The sequence below is a fragment of the Callorhinchus milii genome, unplaced genomic scaffold, assembly GCF_018977255.1.
Source record: "Callorhinchus milii isolate IMCB2004 unplaced genomic scaffold, IMCB_Cmil_1.0 Scaffold3, whole genome shotgun sequence".
NCBI classification, from domain to species: domain Eukaryota; kingdom Metazoa; phylum Chordata; class Chondrichthyes; order Chimaeriformes; family Callorhinchidae; genus Callorhinchus; species Callorhinchus milii.
In genome coordinates, this window is record NW_024704744.1 from 32,980,067 (window position 1) to 33,004,463 (window position 24,397).

The 24,397-nt window shown below is 38.9% G+C and overlaps 1 protein-coding gene across 5 annotated transcripts in view; it reads left to right on the forward strand.

Moving 5' to 3' along the window:
• The window catches only part of trdn (triadin), a 258,959-nt gene extending 236,186 nt beyond the window's left edge, over positions 1-22,773 (forward strand). For all 5 annotated transcript variants that reach the window (XM_042333199.1, XM_042333200.1, XM_042333201.1 and 2 more), the window contains 4 exons: positions 1,360-1,383; positions 2,893-2,928; positions 18,891-18,923; positions 21,776-22,773. In XM_042333199.1, the coding sequence (XP_042189133.1) occupies positions 1,360-1,383; positions 2,893-2,928; positions 18,891-18,923; positions 21,776-21,945 (263 nt within the window). In that variant the 3' untranslated portion in view covers positions 21,946-22,773. The remainder of the gene's footprint in view (positions 1-1,359; positions 1,384-2,892; positions 2,929-18,890; positions 18,924-21,775) is intronic.
• Positions 22,774-24,397: the final 1,624 nt, after the last annotated feature.

Here is a 24,397-nt window from a genome sequence, read left to right on the forward strand (position 1 = left end):
CTGAAGTTCTACATTTGTGGTCATATATGCTTTCCCTTCTCCCTGTGTTGTCACTGTAAACAAATCGTATTGCATTGTTCTCTATCGTAATACATTTTCCCCTTGTTTTCATCAATCTGTGCTTCCTCCTACAAATTTATGAAAGCCAAAGGTCACATAACCATTTTTTGATTTATCTTGTTTTTCTTCTCTTCTCTCCTCTCTTCTCCCTTCTTCTCTCATCACTCTTCTATTTTATCCAAAGTTCAAAGTGTATTTCAAATTATTATTGGCTTTGGCCCTTCACCTGTCTTCTCAGTTTCACAAAAAACAGGGTTTAAAATATGTTTTACATTTGCTGGTTGTGTATCATGATATAATTCTATCATTTTGAATGTGTTCTGGGCAAAATAATTCAAATCATAAATTTACAATGACCGTTCGCAATCGAACAAATGGATGTAATATCTGCTGGTGTTGTGGAATCTTTATATGTGTGGTATGCTGGAATTTTGGCATACGGTGATCGTAGCTCCTTTAGGAATCCAGACTTACTCCAAAGTTACTTTGCACAATGGCTTTAGTCTTTGATTGTTCCCTATATTTAACCAATTCTGCATTAATACTATAATACGTTTAAAAATAATTGGGTGAAAAATGTGATATTATATGTGATAATTATCACATAATTCAAATTACCATTGCTTTAAAAGTTGAGTTTATGCAGTATTCTGTGAACTGGCCCTGAAATACCATTGACCCGGCAGGTTCAATGGTCACTAGAAGCCGTCTCTGGCCGAAATATTTCAATGAAGACTGAAGGTGTTCACATGTGACCAATCATCGAATAAGATATTGCCAGGAGTGGAAGGTCCCATGATCTGATTATTATCACATTGAATGTCACATGGTTTATCCCAGTTACCACAAAACACTGCATCTGGCAATAAAGCATGATCTAATGACTTAGCACCCAATAAATGTTCAAAGAGAAAGCATCCTCAGACACTGAATCTTTTGTGTTTGAGAATGACTGGGAAAGGTAACGCTTTGCTGATCAGAATGGTGATTGCTTTAGTTTTTTTTACGGACATTGCATATTCAGAACTGAAGATTTATAACGGAACTGCTTAGTGTTGCGTGTATCTATAAAATAAAGCCCTATTTACGCAATCTGGGGTAGAAATTCCATTGAATGTTATATGTGGCACCTTTGGTGATGCATGATTATAATAGGAAATCACAGTAGTCGCCAACTGAAGGCAATGAATGCAGTGCTTAATCAAATTTCTGTCCATGTTTGCTTCATATTTGTAAGAATATTAATAATTATTATTATATTTGTAATACTGAAATCATTACTTCTGTTTCATTTTTTAGAGCCAACTGTAGCTCTGGAACCAGGTAATTAAATTTTATCATTCAAAAGTTATCTGTATAATCTTAAAGTTGAAAGAATGGCCAGGATCTGAAAAGAATCATCTGGTCAGCCCTACAGTAAATTGGAAAATTCTACATCAAAAACTTAATTTATATAGCAGCTTACACATAAATGTAAATATCTCAAAATGCATTACGAAAATTGATTACAAATGAAGTGAATGTTCTTTAAGCAAATGCAATTTGTGGTGATGTAATGCAATGTCCCATAACTAACAATGATATTAGTAGCCAAACTAATTTGAATTTGCTACACTAGTCTCTATCTGTCACACTACTTAAATGAACATTTTTTTGACAAAAAAGATTTTTAAATCTCTCTTAAAACTGCTGACACAAACTTATGACAATACGTATGGATCTGCATGACAGGAAGTTTAAACTTTTCTGGACTATTGCACTTCTTTAGCTATCTATCAAAGTGACATATAAGTGTAGATTGTTGCTGTTAGCAGAATACCAGCTAAATGAATACAAAATTAGAATAAATCAATCCAATGTGTAGCTGGGTCGAACTTCTCGGATGCGACATTTGAGAAAAGTTATGGAGAATGGGTGAAGCCTGCCTCCAGTGTTTCTAGGATCAGTCAATTTTACAAATTTGTAAAATATAATAAGGTTGCTATAGTTTTTTTAATACTGTTAATCTGCATAAGGATCATAAATTGGAAAATATGTCCCCATATCTCAGGCATATGAGAACCAAAATGTTTTTTGAGGCGTTTTGCCCACACAATATACAGTCAATTTACTTTACAGTATATTCTGTAAAGCTCTTTGAGACATCTAGAAGATGTAATAAGATGCTATATCAAATGCAAGGATTATTATTATTATTAAACCTGCTGGACTGCAGTGAAACTCTAAAAACTAGCTCCTGGGATAAATAACTAGTCACTCACTCAATATCCTGGCTATTTGAGTATTTTGTACTTTCAAGATACTTTACATTAGATAACTAGTGAACTCTGCTAAGTAGTCATTTGAGCTATTTCCTTTGGGGTGGAGAATTATCAGAGTTTCACTATAGTTCAATTGGGATGTATTTGTTCCAATTTTTTAGTAAAGTTAGCAAGTGCAAATCAGATCTCTTGGGCAATATCAGGTCACCTTATGAGGATTTCCAAGTTTGCTCCACAGACCCATTGACACACAGGTACACAGATATAATTACACACATACCAATGCAAATGGAGATACGTAGACACAAATACAGAAAAACAATTATCAGCACACCTGCAAACAAATGCATGTATAAAAACATAGTATGCAGAAACTCACACACTCCATGAAGATAAATAAACACACGCATACATTATTTACAAGAGTATTATGAGGAAGCTTTAGGGAGAAACAGGCTTGTCGCTGAAATCTTCTTTGTAATTTGTAAATGTGGAAATTAAAAACGCAGTGAGAATGTTTATAAGGCATATAACCATGCAGCCATCTCATTTCAGAATGTTTCTATTGCAGCAAAGGTGAAGCCAGGAAAGGAAACAAAAAAGGAAGGTAAATTTAATTGGACTGTACATCACATAAACTGTTTTTTTTATTAATGAATCGATCATCAGGAGTGACAATAGAAGGCCACAGTTGTTTGTGTATCTCTCTCTTTGTAATCTTTTCTTTATTATCAGTGGCTTAACATGTATGGAGAATGTTTAAATGGCTTCTGTGCATTATTACTGTAGCATGCATTCTCCTTTGTAAAGAGGGGACATGGTCAACTTCTAACATAATTTATGTTTATAGTGAGGTCTGCATTTGTAAAATTACATATTGATCAACAGGTAACTATTTTAACAATGCCTATTTGTGGATGAAACGCGGCAGCCAATTGCGCACAGCAGTGTCCCACAAATAGGTCGCGGATTGAAAATGACCAATTTATTATTGTTTTTTTTGGAGGGATTATTATTATTAGGTGTGTGGAGTAAGGAAATTTGCCCACGGTTTTGCTCTGTCTGGAATTGAACCCAGGTGTCTCGCTTGCAAGGCGAGTGCTCTAACCATTGAACTATAGGACTCCACATGTTACATTGATTAAGGCAGCAGTAACTCACAGGTTTTAACCTTCAATCATTTTGCTTAGTTTTTGAATTGTATTTTTATTATAGGTCAAAAGATAGAGATTGGCTCAAATCTTGGTGAATTGTTTAGGTTACAATTATCACAACAATAATAATACTTCCATTTTGTTATAGCGATTTACAGGATGTATTATAAAGTGGGAGTGATTGTGTGTTTTGTTGGCAAACATGGCAGCCAATTTGCACATAGCAATGTCCCACAAACAGCCATGGAATAAATGATTGATTTTATTTGGGGATTGTTGTTTAAGACTCCGGGAGAAACTCTTTCTGATTATTGCTGTGGGATGCTTAACATTCAATCCACACGCCTAATAATAATCCCTCCAAAACCAAAAACAATAATAAATTGGTCATTTTTAGTCTGCGACTGTTTGTGGGACATTGCTGTGCGCAATTGGCTGCCGCGTTCGCCCACAAATATACAGTCAATTCACTTTACAGTGTGTTCTGTGAAGCGCTTTGGAACATCCTCCCGATGTGAAAAGCGCTATATCAAATGCAAGGATTACAACAACAACAACAACAACAAGATTCCATTTATAGAGCGCCTTTCACGTCGGGAGGACATCCCAAGGCGCTGTACCGTTGGGTCAGGACCCGAGCAGGGGGGAAATGGTCAGGGTGAGGGGAGGGAAGGGAGGGAGCGAGGAGGGGGTAGAGAGTCGAGAGGGGGGCCGAAGACTCGGTCAAAGAGAAAGGTCTTGAGACCGGCCTTGAAGGAGGAAAGGGAGGAAGCAAGGCGAAGGCACTGGGGGATAGAGTTCCAGAGCCTAGGGGCTGAGAGGCTGAAGGCCCAGCCACTGATGGTAGGGCGGTTGGGGCGGGGGATGTGGAGCAGACCGGAGCCAGAGGAACGGAGGGTAGAATATTATTATTATTATTAATGTCTCATCTGAAGGACGACAACTCCGACAATGCAGCAACAACATCAACAAATTGCATTTATATAGCATCTTCGGGAGCAAGTCTCAAGGTGCTGGACAGTGAAGGGTTTGCTGTATTATCAGTGGGAGGAGCAAGACAGTGCAGGGCTTTGAAAGTGAGGCTATGAATTATAATGATCCTCTGCATTCATCCTTCCAGTAAGAACATTTGTTACACTCTTTGAAATTCCTAATCTTAAAATATGTATCAAGCTATTAAGCTATTTACAGTCACTTTCAAACTTTTAACATTATTTACACAGTCTTAATTTTAATTAAGAGCTGTTACAAAGTCACTTTGTAATTGTACTATTGCCTTAGGCCAAATGGATTTCCTCTATGCAAGAAACTCTCGGCTGAAATTTCACCCAGTCTTAGCCTTTTAAAGATCATTTTGTCTTAAAATGTAAGATCCTACAATATTGTGGAAAATTCTTAAATTCAGTCTTAATTTAGCAATTGGCTTTGTGCAACTCGTTTTTAAAAAAAAGCTTCCAAAATGTTTTAAAGTTTTTAAATAATTCTGACCATAAATTGTCAGATGAGGTAGAATTTTGGGCCTTAATATTTTAATACATAGTATAAAATACATACACAAAAATATCCAATAATGTAACAGTGGAGAGCCTTATCAATGTTTTTATCACCTTGAAGCTGGAAAATGCTAACTCTGCTCGCTGGTCTTCCTCACGCTTCCCTCCAAAAGCTGCAGACTATTCAGATTTCTGCATTTCATGTCCTCTCCCGCACCAGGCTCTGTGAGTCTATCAGCCCCATCCTCACCTGACTATACTGGCTTCCCATCCCCAAAGCATCGCGTACAAGATCTTGGTCCCCATTTTTAAAGCCCTCCATGGTCTTGCCCCAGCCTACCTTTGTGACCTTCTAAAACTCTATCCATCCGCCCAGTCCCTTCGCTCTGCAGGCACTATCCTGCATCACGTCCTTGTTTACAACTCACAGCTTGATTTTCCAGTGGAATATTGTCATGGAATGTCCTCCTAACTTCTTGTTGTGGTTGTACATGCCACAATGCATCACCTATTACGGGAACTTTAGAGAGGAATATTTGTCTGCTGGGTGTGCCTGGGAATACAGCGACCAGCCCCTCTGAATTCTAAATCATTTTTTGGAGAAGAATTAAGGTGATTGCTTTTTCTGATTTAAATATTTTTTTATTGGGGGTGGAGAGGTGCAATATGGTTGATGTGCTATGCCACCCAGCCATGGTCTGAAATGTATTTTGTGAGAGATTCATTTGGCAGCCATGAACATACCAATCAAATTACTGCCTGCAGCATGTGGAGTGTGGACTCACTCCAAAAGCAAAAGCAGCCTGTGTGACTGTGTGAGTGATGCTGCAGTCAGTAAATTCAGCCAAATTCAGAGTTGAAAGTGGAAATTGTTCTCTGCAAATATGTGGTTATAATGATAACTAACAATAGATTAGCTTTAACAAAAACAGAGAGAGCTGGGAAACTCAGCAGGTCAGGCAGCATCTATGGAAAAAGAAAAGTGAGTCAATGTTTCGGGTCCACGACCCTTCGTTAGTTCTGGAGAATGTCACAAAACACTTGATAAACACTTGTTCAACACTAAACACTCCAAGACGCTGCCCAGAGTGAACAACAACAACTAAATTACATTTATAGAGTGCATTTCACGTCAGGAGGACGTCCCAAAGTGCTGAACAGTCAGGTGTCGGGGCCCGAGCATGGGGGAGGGGTGGTGTAGGGGTGAGGGAAGGCAGAGAAGTGGGAGGGAGACCAAAGGCACGGTCGAAAAGAAGGGTCTTGAGACCGGCCTCGAAGGAGGCAAGGGAGGAAGTGAGGCAAAGGGACTGTGGGATGGAGTTCCAGAGTGTGGGGGCAGAGAGGCTAAAAGCCCGGCCACCGGTGGGAGGGCGGGTCGGGCGGGAGACACGGAGCAGACCGGAGCCCGCTGAACGGAGGGAGCGGGCAGGTTGGTAGGGAGTCAGCAGGTCAGAGAGGTAGGAGGGGTCAAGGCCATGGATGGCCTTAAAGGTGAGGATGAGGTGAGAACTCAATCCTCTGGGGGATGGGGAGCCAGTGGAGTCGGGCGAGGGTGGGAGTGATGGCGTCACAGAGCCTGGTGTGTGAGAGTACACGAGCTGCAGAGTTTTGGATGACATGCTGCTTGTGAAGGGAAGAGTTGGAAAGGCTGATGAGGAGGTAGTTCCCGTAATCGAGCCTTGATGTGACGAATGCATGGGTGAGGGTTTCGGCAGCCTGAGGGGTGAGGCAGTGGCAGAGTCTGGCAATGTTGTGGAGGTGGTGGTAGGCAGTGCCGGTCATGGCGCGGATATGGGGGAGAAAGGACAGTTCAGGGTCAAACAAGATACCCAGGTTCCTGACTGGCTTAGTGAGGTTGAGTGTGCAGCCATGGAGGCTCATGCTGCCAGCGCCTGAGGTGCGGAGGCGCTGGCGTGAGCCAATCAGGAGGGCCTCGGTCTTGCTGACGTTGACTTGGAGAAAATTGGCCCTCGTCCAGGCCTTGATGTCAAACAGGCAGTCAGTCAGGAGGCCAGTAGTTCTGGAGTTCAGGGTGGAGGCAGAGAGATAGAGTTGGGTGTCATCCGCATACATGTGAAAATTTACCTTATGTCTACGGATGATGTCACCAAGGGGGAGCATGTAGAGGGTGAAGAGGAGGGGACCGAGGACAGAGCCCTGAGGAACACCGCACGAGATGGTGCGGGGGCTGGAGGAGAAACCGTTTGCTGCGATGAAGTGGAGGTGGTGTGAAAGGTAGAACTTGAACTAATCAAGGACAAAACCTTGAAGGTTAAGATGGGAGGAGAGGTGGTGGAGGAGGATTGAGTGGTCCACGGTGTCAAAGGCGCAGAGAGGACGAGGAGGCAGAGGGAGCTCTGGTCACATATGGTCAGGATGTCATTTGTGACCTTGACCAGAGTAGTTTCCATGCTGTGGGCAGCATGGAAACGCGATTAGAGGGGTTCATGGAGGGAGTGGGAGGAGAGGAAAGAACGAAGCTGGGAGGCATCGGCTCTCTCAAGGCCCTTGGATAGGAAAGGGAGATTTGAGATGGGCCGGTAGCTAGATAGCTATGATGGGTCAAGGGAAGGTTTCTTCAAGGTGGGGGTGATAGTGAAGGGCATTATATAATTGCAAGCTGTTGATAGGTATGGAGTGGGAACCTGATTAAGGTAACAAATAGGGTAAGTGGGAGATGGCTGAAGGCACAATAGATAGGCTTTTCGAGGATTTGAAAGAAGAGCATACAAAATAGAGAGTTTTAAAGGGAGAGATCCAGAGAGTGTATTTGTCTAAATAATACATTTCACATATTTCCATTGTGCTGGTGCCCCTGCATTATTACACATAATTTCCAGAGGACACATAGATAACCTAAGATAGGTTTCTGCCAATGCTAACAAGCCATGTAGAATTAGTACAGAGAACCTCACATATAAACTTTCTCTCTCGGCTTTAGGCAAACATTTCAGTCCATTTCACCTCTCAGTGTCATTTCCTCATGATTAGCCAAGCTTGCCATCTGCAAGTTCACATGGCACAATGTGCATTTCCCTCACAAGTAGTACATCAGCCAAAAAGATCCAACTGTTGGGAAAGAATAGTGGATTCATTCAAGAAACAGTTTGATGATTTGATGGATTGACAGTCCGGGTCTTATTCTGGAATGATGAGATGAAACGGGTTTAGGAATCTTTTTCATTTGAACCTCTTTTGTGATCTCAAAATGTTAAATTTTACAGAAAATAAAATCATTGTGTAGCCCTAATCAAATAATGTTATAGGTGCTCAGTATTCACATCTTTATTCTCAAACCAACAATTAAATTAAACAAATAAGTTTTGAATCCTTCCATCAGCATGAGCAATTACAGAGGTACATGGCTAGTATGTATTTTCATTGTTGCAATGACATTATAGAAATGGACAAAAATAGATATTACCTGACTAGAGTGAAAGCATATACTGTAACCATTACATGGTTATGAGTGTAATTTTCACAGTCCTCCAAATCATATCGAACACCAGTGAAAATAGAAATGTCATTACATGTGTGCAGACATAATAACTGCTCTGCATACTGCTTCAGTGATTTCACAGGAACATGCAGCAGCCTGTGAGGGGACAAATCTTCACGCTGTGTTATCATCAGCACTGTTTTACATGCTCTCTTGCAAACAAAAATCCGAGCACGATTTTGTTGTTGTATTTGAATTTTGTTGTGCCTAACGCAAAGGGAGCTTGATACATTGTCTGTCAAGGTTGCATTTACCTGGGTCGAAGACAGGCAATTGAAGTTCAATACAGATAATGGTGATGTATATAGGAAGTAAGAAGAGGAGGCATACGTGCTCCATGAATGCAATGGAGCTTGCCAAAGGGGAAGCTGAAAGAGACATAGGGGTGTTAGTTGAGTCATTGCTCATCATGTCAAAGCTGTGTGAGGTGGAAATAAACAAGGTAAACAGGATGTTGGGCCATATTTCCAAATCAGTAGAGTTTAGATCCCCAGATATCATAATCGTACGTGCTTTGGTCTTGCCACACCTAGAGTACTGCATACAGTTCTGGTCAATCGCAACATAAGCGGGTTGCCTAATTGACAAAGTTAATTCAGAAAAATGTGGCAGCAACCTTAGAAACTGAATTCTCCGCTTAAATGTCATACTGGATCCAAATCTTTCCATAATGCCCCTAAAATTCACCATCCAATTTTTTGTATTATTCAGACACCAGTGGGCTAAAATTCCAGTCTGTGTTATGTGCAGTGCTATTGTTATTTATGGGATTTCCCCATTGCAATCACACTCAAAGCCAAAGTCACGACTGTCAATGACGACTAAATTTCAGTCTTCAAGTATTGCAAGCACTGAAATAAAGCACTGAAACCAGGCACGTATTAATTGTTTGATATCTATTAACACAAAATATCTGATACTTTTTCTCAACATCTCTTAATTGAGACATTTATATTGGAATAGTCCAAGGTTCGTTGATCTCACCCCAATATAGGCATGTTACAATTGGCTTCAGTTAAAGAGTTCACCAAGGTTCCTTATCTGTCAACAGTGCCTTTTGGAGGTTTGTGAATGTGGACATTGTGAGAGAACAGGTTTGGTTTTGGTTTCGGAGTCCTGTAGCTCAGTGGTTAGAGCACTCGCCTCCCAAACGAATTGATTCCCAGGCAGGGCAAAACGTTGAGCAAGTTTCCTCACTCCGCACGCCTCTGTTGACCTAGCAGTAAGTAGGAATCCATTTGCTAGTCAATTGGTAGATTGCTTTTCCATGGGTAATTATCCCTTCAAAATAAATAAATAATAATTTGGTCACTCAATCCACAACTGTTTGTAGGACATTGCTGTGTGCAATTGGCTACCACGTTTTGCCCGCAAAATATATAGTCAATTCACTGTAGCATCTCAAAACCCTCTTCTTTGACAGCGCTTTTGGCCACTCTCCTACCATCCACCCTCCACGATCCCGACCAAACTGTGTTTAAGATTATAATCCTTGCATTTGATATATAACGCCTTTCATATCAGGGGGATGTCTCAAAGCTCTTCGTAGGATATACTATATAGGGAGGTTGTATTTTGAAGAAAGCATGGCAGCCAATTTGCTAACAGTAATATCCGACAAACAGCTATGAAGTGAATGACCAATTTTATTTGGGGATTGTGTGCCAGGACACGAGGAGAAACTCTTCTCTTTTCAAATAGTGCTATAGGATCCTTTAATGTCCACCTCAAAAGACAGACAGGAGCTTGATTTAATGTATCATCTGAAGGATGAGACTTACAACAATGCAGCACACCCCCAAGGCACAAGCTCAGTTGAGGATTATGGGGCCTTTTAAGTTCAGTTGAAACTTGGAAAATAAAATGTGTTAAATGAATTCTTCACATCAGTCTTTGTTAATAATCACTACTGTGGGCAAATTTTAGACTCCAACCATACATTGTAGGTGAACAATAATGATAATTGCATTCTAGATTGGACATTTCATTGAGTCATGTGTATTGATAGGTCAAATCAGTAAGTGTCGATGATTGGGACACAAATGAAGAGTGTACCACATAGGTAAAGTTGTCCAGGGTGCACTACAGATTAAAATAACCTTTAGATAATAATCCAACAATGCAGAGAAGTGAAAATTACACTGAGGTATATTTTAACTGTTGCTTTTCATGTGTTGAAAATCTGATTCTGTGGCTTAGAAGACTCATACATAGTATATTAGTATACGGGAACAAAGACAAATAAATTATAATTCATGACATTTTATAAAAGGATAACTTTTGCATTCTATATTCACATCATTGCTGAAATTTATTATGCTTCATTCATTTTATAGAAGGATTCAGTGTGTCTTGTCCAAGAAAAAGTTTTCAAAAATCTAAAACTGTATAATAATATACAAATGTAAATATTTGCCTAAAAATATACCGTCATAAAATGTTCCAATGTTTTGACATGATAGAATTCTATATCAATGCAAGGATTATTATTAATAATATGACATACATCTTTTCAAAATCCTTGCTTTTTAGCTGTTAACATAGAAAATTTATTATTATATGGTATTCTAAATAGAATTAAACTATGTGTTTTAAAATTATGCATCGTAATTAAACTTTTATATAATAAAACCGATCAAGGCTCTGAGTCCTGAAAGTCCTTTTGAATGTTTAAAGACACATATATCTTTCATTAATTAGATACAATGAGTAATTTCCTGCTGTTTAATTTAGAATATTATTCATGACACTTGGACGCAGACCTGGATCTTGGCATATTTAGTAACTGTTAGTTTTTTGGAGTATTACTGTTCTTGGATTGAGTGTTTCTGCAGTCCTCAAATATTAATGATATTGAAATGATGACTTCAGGATTCAGGTGAATAATTTGCCTGTTCAGGTGGATGTTAAAGATACTATGGCATTATTCCCCAAATAAAATTGGACATTCACTTGATGGCTGTTTTGGGACATTGTGGATAACTTGACAGCCACGTTTGTCTGCAAAATACACAGTCACTACACTTTAAATCCTGTGAAGTACTTTTAGACATCTCCCCAACCTAAAAAGCACTAAATAAAATGCAAGGATTATTATTATTTAATTCAGTTTTGCCAATCAAGTAAGGGTTCTAATAGATCACATTTCAGTGGATATTAATGTGATTGATTTCACAGCACATAAAGAACTATGATGGTAGCCCAACCAGTGACACCAGTGCTTCATTGCCACAATCAAACTGGTTTATCCTTGCCAGCAGTTTAACTAAATAATCTCTTAATAAAGTACCACTAAAGGAGCCAAGTGCAGATTTGAAAAGCAGTCCACACAAATTGCAACCAATTAACCAGTATATAGAAATACCATGTAAGATATACAAAGATTATTATAATATGTTTAAGGATTATTATAATATATTTAAAATTTATAATTCAAAGCAAACACACATAAATCTGTAATTGTCTGTTGTCACTGTATGAAGTAGAAACATGGACAGAATACACTGGTTGTTACTTTGGGTGGTGGGACTGCACTTGTCCTCAAATTTATCTCCTAGAGTTCCAGCGTTTGACACTTGGACAGTATTTCAGTACAGGCCAGTCCAGGCAGATTTCACCTGAAAGACTACTTCTAGCTGAGGGTTCAATTCCAGGATAAACTGAAGTAATGAAGATATTTACTCATCTGATAGGGTCTTCTACTCAGCATTCGTCAAAGTTACAAATTATGTCCTCTCTCTCTCTGTGATCAGGGCTCCCTAAGCGTTCTTGTCCTCCTGGACTTCTCTGCTGCCTTCAACACCACAGCCGATCATGCCATTCTCATCCATCACTCGTCTCTGCAAATGTTTTATCCTCCTGCCCCGCCTGGTCACCTGCAATGTACACCAAGGCTCCATCCTTGGCACCCTTCTATTCCTCATTTACATACTCCCTCTCGGCGATGTCATCAACAGACTAAGTATTTTACTTGTTATTATCAGGCTTCCTGTTGGGTAAATTAGTATTTGTATCAGCTTCCACATATATGTGGTCAACACCCAAATCTACAGCTGCCACCTGGGGCCAATGATGTTCCTCTTGCTTTTCCAGCATCAAGGCCTGGATGAGCACTAACTTTCCTCAGCTGAATATTGACAAGAAGGAAGCCATACTCTTTGTCTCCTGTCAACATCTTCTCACCTGAGACTCTGACCTCCTCAACCTCCCCGACCCAGCCCTCAGACTTACTGAACTTCTACTCAACCTAGATGTCAGGGTCAATTCCCAGCTATCCTTCCAAGCCCATATCCAGTCCCTGACCAGGACCGCTTTCCTCCACCTAATACATAATGCCTGCCACTGACTGTATCTCACACCCAATACAGCCGAAACCCTTATCCACATATTCATCACCTCCCACCTCATTTATTCAAATACCCTCCTCGCCAGTCTCTTCAGCTCCACCATTCATAAAATTGAATTAACACAAAACTCTTGTCACCCACACCAAACTCCATAATCCAATCATCCCAGTCCTTGTCAGGGTCCACTGGCTCCCTATTGCAGAACAGATCGATTTCAAGATTTTCACATTCGAGTACAACTCACATCATGCCCTGCTACTTCTCTACCTCTCTGACCTTCTTACACCCCTCTTGTCTTCGCTCAGCTGGCTCTAGCTTCCTGCACATCTCTTGTCCCCTCCACTCTACTATTGGTGGCCATGCTACTATGCCCCAAAACTATGGAAATATCTGCTTCAGCCTTGCCCCAATCCTTTCCTGTCTTCAGGTCACACCCTGAAGACCTTCCTCTTCAACCACGATGTGGTCACCTCCCACCTCTTCCCGACTAGGTATCAAGCTCAGCCCCTGTTAAGCATTCTGGGGTGCTACCCCACATGAAGGGGTTCTATACAAATGCAAATTGTTGTTGTTTTACAGCAGACCTGCTCACACTTGGAAATTAAGCATAAGTTTTCACTCTGACTCAGTATAAGAAATAGAAAAAAATGCATTTGAATAATAGAGTGTTCACCAGAGTTTGTCCATCAGGCTTGCTGTTGGGCAAATTAGAATGAGTTTTAGTCAATATCTAGCACTGCACATTTTTGAGAGTGCTTAATGTCGCAAATAATTAACAGAAACTAAAAGTCTTTCTATTCCTAGCAATGAAGTTCCTCATTTTGATTAGTAACATTTCCTCCCTCTTCCCTAATATTATTTTCGACCTTCAGACTTTTTTTTATTTTAGACTGTGGAGTCCTGTAGCTCAGTGGTTAGAGCGCTCGCTTTGCAAGCAAGAGATCTGAGTTCAATTCAAGGCAGGGCGAAACCTTGGGCAAGTTTCCTTACTCCACACACCTAACAATAATCCCTCCAAAACAAAAAACAATAATAAATTGGTCATTTTCAATCGACGACTGTTTGTGGGACACTGCTGTGCGCAATTGGCTGCTGCGTTCACCCACAAATATACAGTCAATTCACTTTACAGTATATTCTGTGAAGCCTTTGGGACGTCTAGAAGACAAGAAAAGCGCTATATCAAATGCAAGGATTATTATTATTTTTATTATTAACTCTATATTGTTCAGGCGTCCATTAAATTTGAAAACAAGAGGAAGATTCTCCTGGCCAACTTAAAATTGGTTATGGCTGTTTGTGGGACATTGTGGTTTGAGGTGACTGCACTTTCGGTCATCTTTTCTTTCCCCACTCACTTGGCTCCCATGCCTAGTTTGGGTGCCCATCCAGGACAGTGAATGTGCTTTAGGACATCCTTCTGACATCTAAGGCATCATTTAAGTGTAAATTGTATTATTTTCTACTGTATTGGAATATTTAACAATGATAAGGCACTAAATCAAATACAAAGATTATTAAATATTTTCTTCAGCACAGATGCTAGATTATCGGGTCAATTTTTTTTAGTATATACTGCTGATTCCAACTTGTCACTTTATAGCACGTAACTAAAGATCATATAGATCTTTAGGCTCAATTTAATAATTATAATAATGCTGATTTCTATTTAACTTTATCTACAGCATACTGTATCTCAGTACTGTTAAATTGCATAACTTTATTCGCTGTCATATTTAGCATATTAACTGTCATAAATAAAGTAACTTTTCCTACCTATTCAACTGCAGAATTTCAGATTATGCAATATGATTCACTGATACCAAACTTACCTTATGCAAGCACCTCTCTTACAGTCTACGATATACAACTACAGTTTGAAGTAATAGCCTGGATAAATAGACTACTGCAGTTAAAATCAATTAGCTTCCAAAGGGAAATTAATTAAAAATAATAATAACCCTTGCATTTGGTAGTGTTCCTTTCATATTGAGAGGTTTCAGAACACTTCACAGGATTTATTGCAAAGTGCAGTGACTGTGTATTTTTCTAAGTGAATGCGGCAGCCAATGTATCACAAACAACCATGAAGTGAATGAACAATTTCTATTTGGAACAAAACAATCACATACATTCAAATGGGCAAATTCACCTTTTTTATACATTTCAATAGAATTTCATGAAGAAGACAGCAAGAGGAAACATATGGATGTGTTTACATTAGAATGTTGCTCTTTGGCAGCCGCAGACATACACTGCTTTGTGAGACCACATTTACATTATTATGACAATATTCATTTCCAATGAGGGAGGTTGGGCAGAAATGATCTTCGTTTCCTGCCATTACTTTTGAATTATGTTTCAGATCTAAAAATATAAACAACTGGTTTGCACTCCTGCTAATGTTTGTTCACTTGCATTGTTAGCATGCAAACACGCGAGCCTATCCTCTATTGTCAGCTAGGCTTTAATAGGATATATTTGAAAAGCTGTGCCCACAGAGCTTTAGAAATGCAATGGTCGAGGATTTCAGCGAGCCCATTTCCGCAGGAAATATTTTACTGGGCAAAACACACACCATGCCCATACAAGGCCACTACACTGCAGCAGCATAATAGATATCGGCAATCCTCCTCCTTTGCTGCTTCAGTATGAGTGCTGAATCCAAACTGCCTCCTGAACATGCCCCAAATTAACTAAAAAATAAATGATTCATCCTCCACTGTGCAAATTGCTAATGTGACACCAGCACTATTTGTCAGAACTCATCAAGCTTCCCCCTTGTCATGACATAAATCATTGGTTAGAATTATAAGTCATTGTTTTACATAGATTTATATAGGACGTATAGGCATGGAACAGGTCATTTGGCCCAACTAATCTGTGCTGGTGTTTATATTCCACTCGAGGCTTTGTTTTAAATACCGTATATATTTTTTGATGATTAGCATGTTCTCTTCGTAGTCTATTTGGGTGTAAGAAGTTAACACACTGTCAATTCCTGGTTATCTAAGGTCTAGTTACTATTACAATATCATTTCTTTCACCCTTGATTTCAGTGTGATTTTCATACGAGTTATTTATAATAATAATAATAATAATCCTTGCATTTGATATAGCGCTTTTCACATCGGGAGGACGTCCCAAAGCGCTTCACAAAACACTGTAAAGTGAATTGACTGTATATTTGTGGGCGAACGCGACAGCCAATTGCGCACAGCAATGTCCCACAAACAGTCGTAGATTGAAAATGACCAATTTATTGTTTTTGGTTTTGGAGGGATTATTATTAGGCGTGTGGAGTAAGGAAACTTGCCAAGGTTTCGCCCTGCCTGGAATTGAACTCAGGTCTCTCGCTTGCAAAGCGAGTGCTCTAACCACTGAGCTACAGGACTCCACAAAGTATGAATGAGTATGAATTATATCTTCCTACCTTATGTCTTGCCAATGCTTCTAATTGTGTCTTCTTCCTCCCCCTCTCTCCGACCCCCCGACACTGCTGGGGAGAAATTTCATATTGGTCTAGATTTAATCTCTTTACGCAGCATGTCAGAGCATCTCAAATTTGATAAATTTACCTACATTAAACACAGTCACTGCACTTTATACTTGATCCTGTAAAGCACTTTGAGATGTGCATTTTCTCCTTTTGTCTTGACTTGCTGTGGTTAAAAGGCAAATTGTTTCTAATGGTGCCGATGCCACTTCAATGTCAGCTGCAATAGTGTGCTAAGGAATCGCCCGTCTCACTCACCCCCTAATTATCCCCATTCTGTGAGAGAGTTCCAGAGGCCCTTTGGAGATGGGATCATAAGAGAACACTGGAGCAGAATCATACAATCTCCTCCTCCCTTCTCCTCCGCAGCACTGAGCATCAGACAGGCCATCATTCCGCTCTGTTTAAGAGATCTCATTTCACTTGCAGTGTTTAATAATTACTCCAGTTCATTATTTCAACGATCACTGGAGACCTTATGTGAAGATCACTATTGATTATACTAATCATAAATTAACAGCTTCATTGTCGACCTCTTCATGCTCTTGATATGAGCAATTGCAATTGTTTTTGTCCCCTCCCGGTTCTCTGTATAATTTCACTAGCAATACATTGTCAAGCTATTTGGTAAATGCCATTTCCCATTAATAAACCTTGCTCACCTGCTGTGTTAATTGCTGCCTGAATGCGTTTGTCTTATTCGTCAAAAGAGAACTCAGCTTGTGCACAGCAAGCATGAATTTATTGAATTACCCTATTACTGAATAGTTGCATTGTATTTTTAATTTCTAAAGAAATATTAAAGACCCACTTAACTCTACTTTTGATTTTTTTTCCAAAATTCCACAAGTGCTTTCAAGCTCCTCAGAGAGTCCTGGGGAATAGCAACATTGAGTTTGAAGTTGTCACATTTTAAAAGAATACATGGTTTTATTTTAGTTGATGGATTGATGCCTATGCTGTGGCGGTCTGCAGTCCGAAGCAGGGATAGATTCAAGCAGATGGATGAGAGTTGATAGAAGAGAGAGAGGGTTTATGTTTTGCAGGATCACCCACTGCTATCTAGAGGCAGTAAAGAGTTTGGTAATGGATTAGAGCCATTTAAACTGTTGCTATAGTAACAGTGTTTGCATTTGTGTAATGTCCTGAAGAATTAACCCAGAATATTCAGCGAGATCAATGATAGAGATTGCCAATGCAAGATTGTGGAGAGGGAAAGGATGGCAAACCACAGGGAAGAGATTAATAAGAAAATAGATTAAAGGCTAAGAAAGATCATTTGAAGTGTTTGAATACAAGGAATAGAAGGGGGAAAATGGGTGAAGACTGAAGTGCTGGTAAATAGGAAGCAAGTTAAAATTTGTGGGAGTACATGATGAAAACTTGGCTCAAAATTAACGCTGAGTGGGAGAATAACCTGCGGGGTTTTTAGTGCTTAAGAAAAGATAGGGAAAGAAAAGTGGATTTATTTGTTAGAGAGGGAGTAACTGTAACTGAAGAACAGTATGTTGGAAGTGGGATTGAGTCATTTTGGTTAGAAAATAAAGAGAGAAAGATGAATATTTAGTGTTTATGTAATATTGATGTAATATGTAATTATGTAATATTGATAGGCCACCAGGCAATCAAATGATGTAGGTGGACTGCTGGTAGGAAGAAGGGGTGGTAGTGTGTGTGGTGGTGGGGGGGTGGGGTGGTAAACCCCAGGGGTTCTTATTATGGGGAGTCAGTATGGTGGGTTTTCTGAGTGATGAGATCAGATGGGTCAAATGACTATCCCCAAGGTACTTCTTCATCCAAACCAAACTTGTGATCTTGTGATTATCACCAGAGATTTCAATTTCCCAAATACTGATTGGGATTTATAACAGGAAAAAAATCCTCAATTAGTTTGTGTGTGATGTTAGTTGTGTTTTTTTTTAAATGTTGCTCTTTGTCCTGAGACTAAAAGCGATGGAGGTGATTCTCTACTGGTTAATAGACCTGTGAATTAAACTTGATGCATATTGAATGACAGAGGTCAATTTGCTGGCACTGAGCCAATGTCTGAATCTCTGTACTGGGCGAGAGCACATGTAGCAACCAATGGAAAAGATAAAACCTGTCACCTGCAAAGCTGAATTATAAAGAATATGCGGGGTGGGGAGGGGGATTCTCAACTCAACAGAAAATTAACAGACCGTGCCAGTCGGCTCTCACAGTAATTACTTGTGAAACGTTTAGTGATTTCAGCGTGATAAGACGCTATAAAAATGCAAGTTCTTTCTATCCAATCATGAAATAATGGGATTTATTTTTACCTCACACAATTACTTCTTACTCTTGATTCCTTGCCCATAATTACACATACCACTGGGTCCATTAAGTTTTCACCAGGCAGAGGATCAACCACATAGTCTCACTGAGTAAACACATGCAGAAACTGGAGAATATATGTAGAGAAATAGATGTATCACATCGGGTCGGGGATGAGATGAAACCTGTACTATGTGTTGATGTGTACTGACACTTTGTAAAGAAATGGATATTAACATTTTTGACAGATAGTCTCAGTGACAACTATTTTCTTTTCACTTTCCAGTGGAACTTTCAGCTACAGAGAAGAAACCTAAAGGTCAGTGCTTTCGATACACATTGTCAACCCTTTGCTATGGAAAACAAGACACAAGAGTCATATCCTGTTGCAAAGTTGTTGCAAATTGTATTTTTTTTAACTGAGAAATGATATGGATTTGACAATAGTTGTTTTACACTGGTAATTGGAGGTCAGATTAGATTTGGAATATGCTGAAATCCAAGCCCTGTTCTCAACATAAACTGAGGACTTTGCACTTTCCATTAGTCTCAACTTCCCGTAAGGTCACGGTGGGCTATGCTTCATATCACAACTAATTCAAAAACAGCCAACTACTATTAAATTGTCCCACCTCACTTGTACCATTCAGGCTAGCCTCACCAAATAGTGCTTCTATTTGCTGTCAAATTCTGTGCTGTGTTAGCACTGGAACATCGTCACTTCATCATGTGTTGCACAGAGTTTGAAACTTCAGAGATAAACAGTGTACCTGAACACTTAATTGCATAAGACTGCTATTGTATTCAATGGCTTTGAGTTTTGAGGTCCAACATTTATAATTTACAGCCTTCAGACCATGCGAAAATGCAATATTAATTTGGAAACTGTTTTAACGCAATACATTTTAAAGTTTCCTTTTATAAATGCAGAAAACCGCCTTCCAAAAAATACACCATTTTAAGATTCTTTTCAAAATTCTGCACAATCTTATGTTATAAGATTCTGATCTCAAGACTAAAACTATGAGAAATTTGGGATGCTGGGTTAGGGTGAGATCTGTTCATACATGCACATTGGACGAAGTGTTTTATATAAATGTACGAGTGAAGACGTTGCTGCCTCCAACTGCCATCCAAAGTGAAGAAGGGGATGACAGTAAAAAGACATATTTGTAATTGTAAAATTACAGTTAAACTAATTAAATATAGTTTCACAAACACCCTGTTACGAAAGATAAAGCACCCTCAATTCATAAAGGTAAACTGGAATTTCAAGTTGATATAATGGTGCTTTGAGCATAGTTTTGAACCGCATCCATGGATTCCATTATAGCCAATTTTGCAATCAATTGTCCTCAAATAACTGAGGCATGTACGTTTAACTAACGGTGAAGAAGCGTATGTTGGCTCTCGGTATATTGGCGAGGTATATCTTGGTAATTTTCTAAGAATCACAAACCACTTGCGTATAAAAAAAAGACTGTTTCAGTTGATGCATAGCATCAAATGTACCCACGTCTCCATTTGTATAAAGTCGACCATACCTAAAGCTCTGGAAAAGGCAGCCAACAAATTGTTCAAGAACGACAACAAATTACAATTGTATAGCGCCATTCACATCAAATGTCCCAAAGATGTCAGGGATTTGGATCAATAAATGAATGGATTTGCCAGCCCTTCTGAAAGGTGCATCAGTCATCTCTTGAATCCACACCAATGTCATCATATCCTAGAAAAACTAGAAAAACTTATTAACTAGAAAAGTTATGAAACTTGTGGATTTTCACAGTGACAAACCAGCTGGAATCATTGAACTGTCTCCAAAAATGTAACCAAATGACATTTGATATACCTCACCAATGACCTCTCTGAAACCCCCCAAAATAATCCCTTCAAATTAAAAATAAAATAAAAAATAATAATAATTTGGTCATGCTATCCATGACTGGTTGTGGGACATTACTGTGCGCAATTGGCTGCCGCGTTTCACCCACAAAATATACAGTCAATTCACTTTACAATTCACTTTGAGATATCTCGAAGACGTGATAATATGCTATATTATAATAATAATCCTTGCATTTGATATAGTGCTTTTCACGTCTTCTCGACTTCTCAAAGTGCTTCACAGAATAGACTGTAAGGTGAATTGACCGTATATTTGTGGGCGAAACACGGCAGCCAATTGTGCACAGCAGTGTCCCACAAACAGTCGTGGATTGAAAATGACCAATTTATTATTGTTTTGTTTTGGAGGGATTATTATTAGGCGTGTGCAGTAAGGAAACTTGACCAAGGTTTCGCCCTGCCTGGAATTGAACCCAGGTGTCTCGCTTGCAAGGCGAGTGCTCTAACCATTGAGCTACAGGACTCCTTAATAATCATTGTATATTAAATGCAATGATTATTTTTATTATCCCTAATCTTAGCCAACAAAATGAATGTGTCTTAAAATTTAAGATCCAGCAGAATTGTGCACAATTCTTAAATTTGAAAACTATGTTTCCACAGTTCTGAAAAAGAATGGCATCCAAATAAGACTGAATTTAGAATGTTCCTCAAATCTGCACAATCTTCAATGCACAGAAAAATGGTATTAAGGGTTAAGATTAGGTAAATTTTCAGGCATCTGATGAACTTCCATCTCTGAATTCTCTCTATCGATGACATAATCAATATCATGTTGATTCTAGTGGCCCGATATATTATTCAGCATGAAGGGCACTATATAAATGCCAGTTATTGTTGTTGTAGTGAGAAAGCAAGTACTTTACATGTTTGGATTGAAAGCCCTTTAAAAACAAAAATCATATCTGGTCATTCGAGATCACAGAACCATGATCTTTAAACCTTTTTGCAATGATCTTATGCACACACTGTAAATAATTGGAAAAATACACTTAAGACATGTATATAAATATCTCTTTAATAATAATAATAATTATTATTATTATTATAATATCTCTTTAGTGAAATGTCTCATTTCCCAAAACTGACAGGACTTCCTTCTAAACAATTTCAATGGTACTCTTAGAAGATGGGTGAGAGGAGCCTTATGTCTTTTGTCTGTATAAATTTCAACAAGAAAACATGATTGATAAAATCAACATTTGTGTTTACAATAATTTGAAATGTTTATATTCTTTTGCCCCCCCCACCCCCACCCCGCAGCTCCCTTGCGCTTTTTCCAGTGTGTGTTCCTCGATGCCAACAACGGTTATGGGCCTCTGGCAAATTTTCTTTCAACTCAGCAAAGCCCTGCAGTGAATGGACATGACCTCAGGCAGAACAAGGAAGCTGGGCAATCTGAAAAGAAGAAAATCAGATCTCCAGGACATTAGATCAGCAGAGAAGAGGTTGCAGGGAAAACAACACAACAGATGTTGTCCTAAGGTTCTTAGATCTCCTGCATTTCCTCAGTTTGCAGAGTCATTCTCCACAGAGATCACTAAGAAGAGCAAAACATTTTACTATTGACTACAAAGACAGAAAGCAGGAATGATGAGCTATTTGAATGGATTTCAACAGTGTTTAGGGCTGAAGTGCCTAAATAACTAACATCTACTGCAGAGATCAGGTTTCTGCAGCCTCACATTGTTTCTCAGCATACATTCCGATCTGATGTATGTCTTTTACCTTTCAGCTCTTTGTTCCCTGGTTGTCATACAAGTCATTCACTTACTCAATACAGTATGCATTTGTTTGAAATTATCTTTCAAATGCGTATAAAGCCCAACACTAACACTTGCAGTTGAAAGCCCAATTGCAAAGAAAAACAATACTTGTCTATACCGTATCACAATTGTTTTCCTCCTGAAACTCTGAAAAGGAAAGTTTTGCAAGTTGTTCTCTACTTCATTGTTGCAGTTTAAAGAGATGTATAACACATGGGCTTCCAATGGAATTGTTTGTGTGTGATTATTGTGCCTTCTCTGTCGGTAGATGCAGAATATTAATTTTGCAGCTGGTTCTTTCTGAGAATCAGAGATAATATTCAGCAATGGGTACAGAAAGCAAAGGGTTTCAGATAATTTCTGTACTTATCCAGACAGAAATGCCAATAAAGAGCCAAGGTATCCATTTGAATATTAGGTGTGACATGAATATTGACTACACTCTGAGGCCCCAGGAATGGAAATAGAATTCATTAAAAAAAAGATGGTGTTTAAGCATTGTTGTGATTAACTACCAGATGGAAATATTGAGAACAGAATCACATCCAAGTGGACAAATCGTACCCTATCACACCAGGTTAACACATCACTGTGGGGTCTTGTAGCTTAGTGGTTAGAGCAGTTGCCTCGCAAGCAAGAGGACCTGGGTTCAATTCCTGGGTAGGGCAAAACATTGGGCAAGTTTCCTTACTCCACATAACTCTGTTTACGTAGCAGTAAGTAGGAACCCGGTTGTTAGTTGATTGTTGGATCACTTTTCCGGGGGTAATAATCTCTTTTAAAAAAATTGGTCATTCAATCCATGACTGTTTGTGGGACACTGCTGTGCACAATTCACTACCGTGTTTCGTCCACAAAATACAGCCAATTCATTTTACAGTAAATTCTGTGAAGAGTTTTGAGACATTTCAAATACATGATAAGGCGCTACATCAAATGCAAGGATTATTATTATTATCACTGATCCCATTATTTCATGTCTTCAGTGTCTCATCATGTTCTCACTTATCACAAGATCACAAGATTGTTTTGAATAAAGAAGGCCCTTCGGCCATGCAATCTCATCCTTCCAGAACACGCACCCTATTACCCCCCACCCCTCCATCACAACGTCAAAATGCTTTTTAAATAAGTCCAGTTTCCTGGCTTCATTGCCCCTTGCTGGCAATCTGAACTGGCCTTACCTGAAACCCTTGATGCAGCAAAACTGGCAGTGCACAGCTCTGTTGGAAATTCTTTTTTGCTTTCTTTTGCAACTAGATTTTTATGTCAAAATGTGACAATGTAAAAATAAGTTATTTACCAGCCATCGCGTGACTTATTTTGCTCAATAATATTTATGCAATGATTTAAACAAGGTCTTAAAAGGTAGGAATTTCAAGTGCTGTATTTTGAAAGTCAAACCAGTCTCAGACAGATATTGGAGAAACACGAGTAAAATGTACTCAGAGGATGGAAGGCAAGAATGTTAAGGTGGTCTCTGTTTCTGAAGCGTTTTCTGAATAGGGTTGAGATAGCACAGCAGGTTACTGTGGGGAGGTGTTTTGATTGAAAGCCAGCTGTTAGTCAGATACATGGTTAGTTCCAAACTACTCCTGGTGCTGAACGATTCTGGAGCAGGTGATCACATTATTCATAGAAGTTCAAGATGTGTTATTGATATTTTAAGAACTGCAGGGAAAACATTTGTAGGGGAATAAATCCAGCTCTGTTCTAAATGTACTGTATTTATGTAACATTTTTACAGGCAACTGACTTCAAAGTTAAGACTGAATTCAGCAACTTGCCAAATTCTGGAGGTTCTAAAATTCTGCAAATAAATCAAGATCCAGGCAGAATTTTTCCCCATTTATTTTAATTTGCTGTTGTAATTACTCTTAGCAGTTAAAATTTTGTTTTTAACTTTTCATATAGATTTAAGTGTTAGGGTTATAGCTGTACTCGCAATCAACATTGCGATGGTTTTTGATTTCTTCATTAACATTTTTACATATGTAAGGGTAGGATAAAAAAGAGCAACTGAAATAAAGCAGTTTTTTATTCTGAAGTAATACTTGGAACATAATCTTAAAATTATAGCTAAATTAAGAACAGACACTTTATCTTCACACAGAGGGTG